Raw genomic sequence first — 13638 nt, 5'->3', positions numbered from 1 at the left:
GGAAGAATGTTTTTTTTTAAAAAAAAATCCAAAGGTCTGTGTTTCACCCCAGACTGAGTCATAATCTCTGGGGATAGGACCCAGGTACCTGTAGTCTCTAACTCACCAGCTGGTTCCACTGGGCAGCCAAAGGTTGTCATCTGCATTTCTGTTGGCTTTCATAGGACAAAATTAGATGTGAATTAACTTTTTGTATCTTAAACCTGCTTGATACATTATCACTTGTGTTATGACAGTGTCTTGCGCAGAAAGCATTTGCCCAAGTTACTCCATAGAGAGGCCATGAATGCTTACTTAGGGGTTTTAGCAGAAAACCATTAAGAACAAAGCCTGGTTGGGAGACATTCTGATGTGGTGGAAGGAACAGGCCATCCACTGGACCCAAGTTGAAATGCTGGCTGTATGTGTGTCCTGGATGAGTGGCTGTAACTCGTCAATCTCTGCATTTACTTACATGCAAAGGAGTATCATCTAAGTACTAAAAGTCCATTGGGGCCCCGCCCAAAGGAAACATCTCCCTCATCTGGGAAGTTGCCCACCCCTTGGAAGAAGGGTCCAGGTTGCTGTGGTCTGGGCAGGGGTGCCTGTCTGCAGCACCACCACCGAAGCCATCAGTGGGTCGGCTGTCACAGGATGTCACCTACCCTCACAGCCTCCCTCCAGAGGCCAAAATCAGGCTGCAAATGTAACCACTTGGTATCTTTTCACAGAATTCAGCTGATGCAGTATGTCATCTACGGAATTGCATCCTTTTTCTTCTTGTATGGGATCATTCTGCTGGCAGAAGGCTTCTACACCACGAGTGCAGTGAAAGAACTGCATGGGGAGTTTAAAACAACCGCCTGTGGCCGGTGCATCAGTGGGATGGTGAGTATGCATGAAATGATACGAAATTCAAGTTTTTTCTGTCTGGTATGGTTTTTGGCACCCGCTTCCCTTTGCTGACATGTGGTCTGTGACTGCATTCACTCAGCAAAGCTGAGGCGTGTCTGTGACCCAGTGGAACCTGACCAGTTCCTTCTCTGGCCTTTCACGGGCAGTGTTTGCTGACCTCTGGCCTAGCGGAGGACAGGGCTTAAAAGGGGCTCGTTAAGAGAAAGGGTCAGAAAGTGCTCTATCACAAAAGGAGACTCAGGGGTGGAGGGAGAGGTGGGAAGGAGGCATTTTTGGAGTTGGAGTTGGGGGGGTTGTTGAAGTGGGGTTTATAATGGCCTATGCCAAGCAGCTGGATGTGTGGGTCTGGCATTTGAAAACTTGTCGGATGTGAAGAAAACAGCTGGGGAGTTGAGAGAGATGCACTCACATGGAGGCAGAAAGTCATGGAAGGAGGAAGATAAACACACAGGCTGCAGGGCTGAGAACACCAACTGAGCTCTCTGCTGTCCTGAGGTGAGGACTCTTAAAGATGTAAAACCAAGCAAGACTAGAGGGAAATGAGCATTTGAGCAGGTTTACTGTGCACTAAGCTTGTGTTCATGGCTATTGTAAATGTAGTAAAGGCGCATCTAATGCTTTTTAGTAATTTCACAGGATCATGAAACTACCCAGGTTCTTTTCCACAAAGAGTTTCCTGTAGTGGTGGCTGTTCTACAGCCCATCTATTATGTAGAATAAAGGCAATTTGGAACAGAGTTCTAGTGCAGTGGCCTGTGAGAGCATCCACACACCTTGGTAAGTGTGGAACTGATATTTACAAGCCACGGCTGAAGGAGGCCCTGTCCCAGCTAGCTCAGTGACCTTGGACAAGGGACAGCCTCCTTGGCTACTCACGTCCTTACTAAATAGGGAACTGCAAAGTTCCAAAACTTCCCTTGTATCTGCTATGGTCCAGTGACTGCATCCAGCAAGTTCAGTATTAGGAGAAATATATTATTCTTCCTCCCAGGGATTGCACTGGTTGGTGAAGATTCTTTCTCCTTCTTGTCCTAGTTCGTCTTCCTCACCTATGTGTTGGGAGTGGCCTGGCTGGGTGTGTTTGGTTTCTCGGCAGTGCCAGTGTTTATGTTCTACAACATATGGTCCACCTGTGAAGTCATCAAGTCCCCCCAAACCAACGGGACAGCAGGAGTGGAGCAGATCTGTGTGGACATCCGGCAATATGGTACTTCCTGTGCAGTCCCGTGATTTGTTTGTGTTGTATGTGCATATGCAGGTCTAAATTATTACAGGGTCGTAATAATAATAATTCTAATAATCATTAGGATGGAGAAGAGCAGAAGAAAGCAGAGAAGACTGAAGAAACGAGACTCTGGAGATCAGGGGATGAGACCCTAGAGACTCAGGAGAGGAACTCGGGAGACTTGGGAGACGAGACCCAAGACTGGAGACTTTGGAGATCTGGGACAGGAGACTCAGGAGAGGAGACACTGGACAGTAGACTCAGGAGAGGAGACTTAGGAGACTAAGGAGATGAGATGAGACTTAGGCTACTCAGGACAGGACAGTTAGGAGACTCGGGAGACAACACAGTGGAGACTCAGGAGATGAGACTCTGGAGACGAGACCCTGGATAGCAGACTCAGGAGACAAGACCTCGGAGTCTTAGGAGAAGAGATACTAGAGACTCAGGAGATGAGATCCTGGAGAGCAGACTCAGGAGAGGAGACTGAGAGGAGATGAGAGTTAGGAGACTCAGATGAGACCCGAATGATTCAGGAGATGAGAGCCTGGGGTCTCAGGACAGGAGACTGTGAAAAGGAGACTCATGAGAGGAGATTTATGCTACTCATGAGCGGAGAGACAGGAGACTCAGGAGAGGAGATCTATAGCCACAGGAGATGAGACCCTGGACAGGAGAGTCAGGAGAAAGACCCTGGAGACTCAGGAGACGAGACTCTGGAGACTCAGCAAATGAGACTCAGGAGACAAGACCCTGGACAGGATACACTATCGACTCAGGATAGCACTCTCAGGAAAGGACACCTAGGATACTCAGCAGAGCAGATGAGGCTTAGGCTACTCAAGAGAGGAGAGTCATGAGACTTAGCAGACGAGACTCAGGAGATGAGACCCTGGTGTCTCAGGAGATCAAGAAAGGAGACTCAGGAGAGGAGAAGAGGGTTAGGAGACTCGGGAGAGGAGACTTAGGAGATGAGACTCTGGAGGTTAGACCCTGAAGACTCAGGAGACTCCGGAGATAAGACTTAGGACAGGAGAGAAGACCTAGGCTGGTCTTGAGAGGAGACTGTAGACAAGACTCTGGAGACTCAGGATATGAGTGGAGACTTTGAAGATTCAGGAGAGGAGATGCGGCTCTAGAGACTCAATGACAACATCAAATCCAGGCATATTTTAAAGTCATCCAAAGGGACTCTAACAAAGCTGAGCACTGGATACCTATTCAAACATATTTTGCTGAGTGGGCACTTTGCCTAAGTTCAGTTCATCTTGAGAGGCCACAGAAAGGCCATGGCACCTCCTGTCCATCACTGCAAACCAGACATCCCTCCTGAATGAGAAAAGGCAGTTTCAGTAGTACTTCTATCCAGAATGGTGGAAATCCTGTTCTTGGCAGGATCAACTAGGGGGAAAAAGTTTTCCATTAGAATTGAAGAGGAAATAATGGTTCTTTCAGAGCTTTTCTAGAAGAGCTTTCTTCCTGTCTGGCTTATCCTCAGCATCTTACCTTGAACCATAATACAAAACTTAACCTAAAATGCCCCTTGCACTGAGCTCTTCTCATACAGCCAAAGGTTCAACTACACTGTTCTTCAGAATAGATGGAAAACAGAGACTCAAGTTGATTTTTTAAATATTTGTAAATGAATATCTAGGTGCATGTATCATTTCCCTACTCTTCAGCATTCACTACAAATGTCTGGTCATCAGTAATCATTTTTAAAAATCTTCTGTTCTTGAAATCAGTGGTTTCATCATTTCCCATTCTCCTGAAACAAAGACTTACTACTGGTCCATAACAAAGGTAGAAGGAATAGTTTTTAAGTATTTTCCTTTCTGACCTCCTGGGAGACAAGAGAACTTGAGGTGTGTTTCATATTTAAGGGCACATCGAGGCATTAATGACAGAAAAAGCAGCAGCCGCCATGTGGACGAGGTGGCCACAGAGGGGAGTTGGATACAGCAAGGACACCACAGGCTGAGCTGGCCTCACTCTGTGGGGAAGTACAGTGGTTTTCCAAGCTTCCAATTGGACTTTCAATCCAAAGTAGTTCTGAGATACTTGTAAAACACAACAAAAAGGAACAGAAAAGCAAAGGCATACAAAATGGAAGTGCAGATTACAGAATATAAACAAATTCCTCTGTCAAATTGCCATGAACCTTTCTGAACATAGCCTCTCCCTTTCAGAACGGAGTCAGGGCCAACCATGGTGAAAGAGCTTGGGGAGCAAGGCTGCAGACCATGAAGTTCAGGGCGAGATGTGTTTGGCTTGAGGAGGAGGAAATGCCTTATAAGGGCGGGGGTGGGGGTTGTCCTGCAGCTGTTGAACATGAGTTCATGAATATCAGCTCAACTAACCAAAGCATAATTTGTCCAATTATCTCATGGACTAGTTGCCTTTGTTCTTGCCCTGTTGTCCAAATAGGACTTTTTATTATTCCAGAAAGTTTTTTCTGCAGAGGGCAGATACATCAGTTGTTGATGAAGAGCACAGCACGTGATTGTGTTGTAATTGCCTCTGAAAGTGGAGGGGCCCAGTACAAGCAGGGATGCTGGCATCTGTGCTAATCACTAACCTTCTGCTGGGATTCACTTCTAGGAATCATCCCTTGGAATGCTTTCCCAGGAAGAATATGTGGCTCGGCCCTGGAAAACATCTGCAACACCAACGAGGTAGGCCCTGGCCCCTCAGCTGGTCTTAGATGACCACTGGGCACTTCAGGCTGAGGCAAAGGGTGCTCCTAGGGAGAAAGACCACGAGGGCTCTGAGCCACCATTTTCCACCTAGACAATGGCCCTGTCCCATGGCTGAATCCAGAGTGACGGTACTGCGCCACCAGACAGCTTTCTCTTTTAGTGATATTTGGAGAGCGATCCCAATCCTGCCCAGTCTGAATATATCTCGATTCTTCTCTTTCATCTTCAGATTGTTTTTCAAAGTAGAACATTTGTCACAGGACCAATGTAAATTTTCCCATAGAGGATTGCCCTTAATTTGTATACAACTGAATTTTTATACATTGGCAACTTAGTCTTTTGTTTAAAGACTGAGTTGCTGCTATTGCTTGTTCATCCTTACTTGGCAGTAAATCCCGACACACTATGGTTGAAAAATCTCTCTGCCCTAGAACAGTCTTCAGGCATTGGCTTATAACTGTATATAAAAGCAGATTCTCAAATGCGCTGCTGGCAGCTTGCATTTAAGATGATCCTGACATGGTTTAGGAAGGAACAACCACAATAATCAGGGCCCGCCTACCTGGCTGCTGGGTGTGTACATCCACGATCTGGGCTGCAGGTGGCAGGCATGCAGGAGCAGGATAATACCCTGTTCGTGGAGAGCAGCCCCAGCTACTCCCATGTAATTGGCTTGAGGTGCAGCCTCTTGCCAAGTTCTGAAAGCTCCCCAGGTAAGCCCAGCATGTGCCCGGCCTTCAGAAATCAGCCCTACAGAGGAAAAGGGAGCGCGCCCAGAATAGAGGAGGCCATCACTCCCCCACAGAATGCTCACCTCGGTGCCCGGTTCTCTCCTAGTTCTACATGTCCTATCACCTGTTCATCGTGGCCTGTGCCGGAGCTGGCGCCACCGTCATTGCCCTGGTGAGTGCTGGCCCCCTTCCCTGCAGGCACTGTCCTAACAGATTTCCCTTCCAGCCAACACACCTGGGACTCTGCCTCGGTTCAGGCGCCCCTATGTAAATGTACCCCATGTCTAGCTTGCAGGAAGGACGAGGTGCTGGTCTTGGCATTCATGGTAGGTGATGAGATTCAGATTCGGTGGGAAGAATCCTTTTGCCTCTGTTTAAAGGCATCTTGTGGGGTATAACTTGTGGGGTATATTGCTGATTTATGAACAGTGTACCCACGGCCGGCAGCAGTGTGCCCCGTCCTGAGTGGAGCTTGCTGAACACATGTATTTTCTCTGTCAGGCCCCCTGCAGTCTCCCTGTGCTTAGAAACACTAGATGGCCCTTTAGCACTCTCATGAGGGACCACAGAAAGAGTGAGGTCACAAAAATGCAAAATCCAGGGCACATGATGAAAAAGACGCTTGTTTACAGCTTGCCATAGCTTCCAAGGCTGCCACAGTTGCCTTGGGCATGTCAGCTTTTCCGCATTCTGTGCGTCTGCATGGCCGTGAGTGCTGACCTGAGAGTTAGGGAAATTTTAGCACAAGGACATATTCACAAATACGGAAGATGCCACCACACAGGCGTGCATCTGTGTGTATCCACATGGACCGAAAACTTGGGAGGGCTTGGCTTGTAGTGTCCAGAGTTCTAAGGTGGGTAGAGTGAGGGGGACCCTCAAGTGCTGAGAAATGAGGAAGTGAGTACTTCAGAATTTGTCCTATCTTTGATGTCATCCCTCCCCACGTGGAAGCAACCCTCTGTTCCCTCAGGGTGGGGACCTGTTCTCTGGGCTGATGACTTATATTGTATACGTGGGACTCCAGAAACTTGAGTGTGCGAGATACAATGGGCTTACAAATGGCAAAAAAGAAACACCCTAGGCTCTGAGCTGGCTCCCATCCCTGGCCGAGTTTAGAAGCATCGGGGCAGCAGCCCGCACTTCCTGTATCTTACTGTCCTGTTCTGTTCTCTTCCACCAGCTGATCTACATGATGGCTACCACATATAACTATGCGGTTTTGAAGTTTAAGAGTCGGGAAGATTGCTGCACTAAGTTCTAAGTTGCATAAGGCCAATAAGGAGCTTTAGAGAGCTATATTCCGTAGCGTGAAGTATCACTGACCCCCAGACTAAAGCAGAGCCTAGGCTTCTGCAGTTTTGTTACAGTAATTTGTAAATCGCTTTAGTCAACTCATTTTGCATGGTAGATTACTCAAATGACTTACCGTACATGAACTCCAAAATGATGATGAGATCTGGCTATTTCCACATTGTGGAAAGGATTCAGTTATTTACTGACATTGGTGAGCAGCCACTGAAAAACAATGTCTTTGTTTTTTAACAAAGTTCTTTGAACTTAAACTCTGAGCAGTATCTCTAAGTGAAGTATTAAAACTGGAATACCTGTGTTTTCCATTATTTTTGCTTGCTTGATAACCCATTTCAGTAATGAACACAAGTGCTGAAGATGAATTGGAAGAGAACTGTTTTCATCTGGATTTGGTCTTCTCAGACTCTGTCTGGAAAATATTTTATAAACATATTTAAAATCTGATTATAGTATTTTTAACGATTATAGGTCTCATTACCAAATAAATGCCCCTCAAATAAGCTGACGAAAATTTGAAGAAAAAGAGCTCACTTGTTATCTCTCAAGAAATATTTATATGTAGTTTTATTTTTACACAACACTATCAGTCCTTTCAGAGTCCACAGAATGGATAACCTCACAGTGTTGGATTGGGGTGAGTAGTAACTGATTCCTCATAGCCACTTCTCAAACTGCACGTAAGATTCTAATGGGGAAAGTAATTGTGCTTGGATCTGAAAGTCTCCAATATGTTGAGAAGGAAATATAAGGAACTTGATATATAGATTTTGCAGGAAAGATGAGGAAAATAAGCGGAAAAGAAGCATTTGCCACATCAAACTGTAAAGAATGATCATAACAATTTTGATGTTTTGTGAAATGAAATCACGGCAGTTATATACGAAAACTAGTTTCACTACTAAAAGTGTGTTAACACAGAGACTGCATGCTTTGCTGATAGTTCTTAATTTTGGTTTTGACATTCACTTAATTTTTCCATGTTAAATATGTAGTTTTATATTTACTCAAAATAAACACCATTCACACTTTCAGGCCTTTGGGGAAATTGATTTTTGTCCACAGATAGGAAAGATCTTTGCACAACACTCATTCTAAAATAACCACACAGCGTGTTTCTGAACTTTTGCCTTCGTTTTTAAAGTGACTCTTAAAATGGTAAAAAGCACCCTGTCGTATTTCATTTTTGCCTTTTCTTAACAGTAACTTGGGCCATTTTCTCTTGATTCATTATGTTTGTTTACTAACTTTTTTCACCCTTTTAATATGAAGCGTCCTAGCAGAGCTTGCACTCAGTCTCCGATGCCTCTGATAGCAGAATGAGTATTAATCCGGAATAACCCTCTCCATTTTTACAGCACAGAGCGTCTAATCTGCCTTCACAGCTCGCTTTGCCTTCTCACATGCTCACTAGCCATCATGCTCACCCTTCTTTTCCAGATCCACTTCCTCATGATACTGTCTTCTAACTGGGCTTACTTAAAGGATGCAAGCAAAATGCAGGCTTACCAGGATATCAAAGCAAAGGAAGAACAGGAACTGCAAGATATCCAGTCTCGGTCAAAAGAACAACTCAATTCTTACACATAAATGTTTGCCAGAGGGTCTCAGCCAACGAATTTACAGCTCTGACAAATCATCAGACAGCTGCTCTGCAGTACAGATGTGTACCCCACCAAACAAACTCACGTAGAAGTCCAAACACTTCACTGTCTGTCTCAAGCTGCTGGGATGTATTTCTAGGAAAACCTTCCAGTAGGTAACTCTTTTTCTTTACAACAGATATTGGAGGTTTCATGGGAGCCATTTTAAAAGGCAACACTTCAACAAAATGAATATTTATCCTTTTGAAATTTGTGGCATGTTCACAATCCTACCAAGACAGGCTGTGAGAACACGATACCCCTTGATAAGGACCATGCCATAACAGCATCAGGCGGTATGACCACACATTCACTTCTACCATCTGTCCTCAAACACATCTAAATAGGAACTAAAATGGAATTGATGTGACATTCTATTTCTGACAGCTGACATGTATGAAAAATTGTGGCTCAAAGATAAAGTGATTCTTAGAGTTGACCCTTGTAAGAAAAATATTAGCTGACCTCCTCACCCCTCTTAAGTCCAGGACATACTAATTTCCTGGTCCAATCTTCTTTTTCTCAAGAATGCTAAAATGAGCCCACTAAAATAGTTCTGCATTACCTACCATGGATGAAGCTAGATTCAGACTGACAAGCTATCCAAAATCAAATTTGTAATAGATTTCTTTTAAATAAATGTCAGCTTTGCCTTAATGAGTATTTGTTTTCAATTTCTAAGAACTTACAATAGGTAACCCCAAATCCTTCAAAGAATTTTGTTCCACAAATGTTTTTAATGAAGAAGTGTTACCTTATTAAAGTGACCACCACTCAAAACCATTTTTATGTGGTCTAAATAGCAAGTTTACAGTTTCATACCAACTACCCAAAACCTAATTACCAACAGACCACAGACCTCCTACTTTTATAGACTTGAATATTGAATTAATTTCAATTAGGTTTGATATTTATTTCATGTTTTCTTATCTAAAGTTTCCTGGAATAAAGTTCAATGTTCAGGAAAATAAAAAAAAAACAAACCCAAATGCTTGAGTTTAAGCCATCTTCAAAAGAAACTTGCCTTCTAAATCATTGTGTTTCAGAACATTAAGTGACTATAGGTATTGGGTATTAGTGATGGTAAACTTTGTGTTGTTCTTTATGAAATGATACATATAACTGTTGGGTGCATCAGTGCTTTTAAAGGGGGCTGCATAATATAATAGGGTTAACTATGTATATTCATGTTAAGAATTAACTTGTGGTTTGGCTGTTTCCTGGATTTTAAACATATCCACGTGCAGAAATGTGTTAAAATGAAAGGAAGCATACCTTTATCAGATGCTTTTAAAATTGAACAGCAAGTATAATATTTCATTTGGATTCTTTTTGTTGGTGTTGTTGTTAATGCCTAAAAATGCCTATTTGGATCTTGACTATTTTTTCTTTTTCTAAATCGGGAGACGATCTCTTCTGTGTAGAACAGTTGTTCCAGAATAGCTTGGTGTTTTGTTTTCCTGTTGCATGACAGACCTAAATATTTTTTCCAGCAGTGGAGGTGCTGTTTGAGTCCAGTGTTCTAGAAGAGGCAGTGTCTAAAGCCTAATTTTACTTTTCTAATTCTGGTAGCTCTTACCAGGAATTTTTGAAAGTTTTGTTTAAGTAGTCTAATATTTTTTATGTAAAGAGCATTAAATTTTGCTATGTATAAATTTTTGTAACCTAACAGTGAATCAATATTTTCTATCAGTGCCAAGGGCTTCCTGTAGTTCTATTCAAGTGTTACAATAAATATTTGTAGATAATAGTCAATACCTGTGTATGCTTATTTTAAAGATCTATTTAGGTGGAAATAGCTGTGGCTGTATTAAGAGAAATGAAATAAAAATTATAGCTTCATTCACTTGCCTTTTTACCATACATATATACTCTCTCTCTGTCCTCGGTATGGTGTCATTTTTAAACAGTATGCATAATCAAGATTCTACATTTGTATGGGAATCAAGTTTCCAAGTGCTATGTCTTTCATTTCTGACAGACGCCTCTCTTAAAGCAAACAATTTGAGAAAACACTGTAACCCACTGGGCGGTATGTTACATCAATTGCCACTAACACTTAGGTATGAAGCTAGTCAGAAAAATGATATACTAATTTATGGGATTAATACAAAGCTTTCTGTTTGGAGACAGTGGGAACAGTGAGGAACCTTCATAAAAGTCCAAGTAACACTGGCTGTTTTACCAACTGAAGATACCACAGTCTATTCAACAACAGGGTCCTATTGTATAGAGCACAGGAACTATAATCACTATTTTGTAATAAACTATAAAGGGAAAGAAGAGTCTGAAAAAGTGTATATAAAAAACACATATATGTGTTTATATATACACACACACACACACACACACACACATGCATAACTGAATCACTTTTGTATACATCACTAACACAACATTGTAAATCAACTATATTTCAATTTAAAAAACTAAGCCACAGAGCTAGATTTCTTACTTAGGACTTCATTTTATAATCTCTTTCAACTACTTACCTGTTGGCATGACTATACATGTGGACTGTCTCTATCTGACCTTTCTGAGTAAGGACTGGCTTTTGGCACTATTGACGTTTCTAAAGGAGGCACTGCCTCTGGATTATCACCCTTCCCTCATGCACAGCAGGAGAACATCAGCAGTCCAATTATTATGCTGTTGGTCACACAGCTTAACACCTTCTGTTTATGGAGTGTTGTGTACAGTTATTTCTTAAGTTAATCAGATCACAGGTACTATCTAAAATACTGACAGAAATCCTGCCACAAAATGTAGGAACCTCTAGAGGTTTAAGAGTTTTCCCTTTTTCTAGTTACACATTGTGAAAATTAATTTCTAAGGAATGAAAATCAAGTCAAAATTATACGGGACTCACCTACTCATTTGATAACCAACAAGCAAAATATTCTACATTGAAACAATCCTTTTAGGGCTTTCTAACAGTTCCTAATCCAGGCAAACCTCAGAGACACTGCAGGTTTGGTTCCATACCACTGCAATACAGCAAATGGTACAATAAAGAGTAACATGAATTTTTGGACTTCCCAGTGCATACAGGTGTTCTACACCACAGTCTATTAACACGTGCAATAACATTATATCTTAAAAAATAAACAACATATATACCTTAATTAAAGGATACTTCACTGTCATCCTTCTGCTAGCAGATAGTTTGAAATACTGTTCAGTTCAGTTCCATTCAGTCGCTCAGTTGTGTCTGACTCTTTGCGAACCCATGAATCGCAGCATGCCAGGCCTCCCTGTCCATCACCATCTCCCGGAGTTCACTCAGACTCACCTCCATCTAGTCAGTGATGCCATCCAGCCATCTCATCCTCTGTCATCCCCTTCTCCTCCTGCCCCCAATCCCTCCCAGCATCAGAGTCTTTTCCAATGAGTCAACTCTTCGTGTGAGGTGGCCAAAGTACTGGAGTTTCATCTTCAGCATCATTCCTTCCAAAGAAATCCCAGGGCTGATCTCCTTGCAGTCCAAGGGACTCTCAAGAGTCTTCTCCAACACCACAGTTCAAAAGCATCAGTTCTTTGGTGCTCAGCCTTCTTCACAGTCCAACTCTCACATCCATACATGACCACTGGAAAAACCATAGCCTTGACTAGACGGACCTTTGTTGGCAAAGTAATGTCTCTGCTTTTGAATATGCTATCTAGGTTGGTCATAACTTTCCTTCCAAGGAGTAAGCGTCTTTTAAATACTGTTAGAATTACCAAAATGTGACACAGACACAAAGTGGGCAAATGCTGTTGGAAAAACAGCACCAACAGATTTGTTCGGGTTACCACAGACCTTTAAATTATAAAAATCTTAGTATCTGTGACATGCAATAAAGCAAAGCACAGTAGAAGGAGGTCTGCCTGTCTCAAGATTTAGAGGCGGCAGTGCGCTTTGTGAGTACTGTCTTGTCCTACATGGTGACAGCTGCTGCTAGCCAGTGCAGGGCTACTTTGTTCTTGGCAGTGTGCGAAAAATTACAGATTTGACTTAAGGTAACTTTTTCAAAGTGAGTGTTAGGATGAGTAAAACAACAGAAAGTTTTGAGGAAAAAAAATACAAAGAGTGGTCAGTCGTGTTTGGTAAAAAAAACACTTTTTCTCAACCGCCCCTCCATCTTCCTGTTTGCTATGTATATACTTACCCACCTGGGGAGGATTTGAACAGACTCCATTTGGGGGGTCTTGGGGAGGCAGGAGTAGGCAGCCTGCAGGGGAGCGTGTCACATTTTGCAGGCTGTATTCACACGCATGGGGGATGATGTGACCACCTGCTGTGCTGCATAAAGAGAAGACTTATTGCTCTTGAAACAGACCCTAACCTCATCTGGAGTAATAAGAATACTGTTTAGAATTTAAGTTGACTGACAGAGGGGAAAAAAAAAAGAAATGAAGCTAACAAACCCCAAGCTAGAAAACTGAAACAACACAATAAATGATTTAGACAAGGGCTTTGAAGATGGGGGGGTGGAGGGGAGTAATACTAGGAAGTGTTAAAAGTTATCTGAGGGTTTAGGACTAAGACCATGACATAGGAGGCTCCTGAACTCCCCCTCTTCCCATGGACACACGGCACAGGCCACTGCACACCGAGCAGGTTTTTCTAAAAGAAAAAACTAGCTGGGCTACTCTTACACATTGAGCAGAAAACACCCACATTGAAATGGACAGGAAAGGCTCAGACATAAGACTTACCAGAAACCCTAACTCTGGCACACCACCACACAATCTGGTGGGCACTCCCACCTCCACAATTCACCTTGAAGAGCAAAGGGTTCGGACCCCACATCTAGCACCTCCCCTTTTTATGACTCACCTACAGAAAAGACCATGCCCCAAACACCTTGTTTTAAGGTGTTTTGTGGTATCCAAGAAACCCACATGGCTGTCACAGCCAGTTCTTACCCAGCTCGAGAGGACTCACCAACTCCCGAGTCTTTCCCTGAAAAGGGTCTATTTACACATATTAAAAGGCTGCCTAAAGTCAGGCTTCTAATTTAGCACACAGGGCACTGCCATCCTCCCCAGGGACCAAGAAAGCCACTGCATCCATGCTCTGCGTCCTCCAATCACCCATGTCTCCAGGGAGGAGCTGGCACACTGATCTGCGTTCCAGCATCGGCACCTGCCAC

General features: G+C 43.1%; 1 protein-coding gene across 6 annotated transcripts in view; it reads left to right on the top strand.

Moving 5' to 3' along the window:
• Positions 1-10258, top strand: part of GPM6B (glycoprotein M6B) — a 158513-nt gene extending 148255 nt beyond the window's left edge. For 4 of the 6 annotated variants that reach the window (XM_025277042.3, XM_006059534.4, XM_006059531.4 and 1 more), the window contains 5 exons: positions 711-867; positions 1930-2101; positions 4721-4794; positions 5656-5721; positions 8301-10258. In XM_025277042.3, coding sequence (XP_025132827.1) covers positions 711-867; positions 1930-2101; positions 4721-4794; positions 5656-5721; positions 8301-8450 — 619 coding nt within the window. In that variant the 3' untranslated portion in view covers positions 8451-10258. Of the gene's footprint in view, positions 1-710; positions 868-1929; positions 2102-4720; positions 4795-5655; positions 5722-6732; positions 7895-8300 lie in introns of those variants that run through there. The other 2 variants (XM_006059532.3, XM_006059535.3) reach the window with 1 other exon arrangement.
• The last annotated feature ends 3380 nt before the right edge of the window (positions 10259-13638 follow it).

This window comes from Bubalus bubalis, chromosome X, assembly GCF_019923935.1.
Source record: "Bubalus bubalis isolate 160015118507 breed Murrah chromosome X, NDDB_SH_1, whole genome shotgun sequence".
Classification (NCBI taxonomy): Eukaryota; Metazoa; Chordata; class Mammalia; order Artiodactyla; family Bovidae; genus Bubalus; species Bubalus bubalis.
This window is presented reverse-complemented; position numbering and strand designations above follow the sequence as displayed.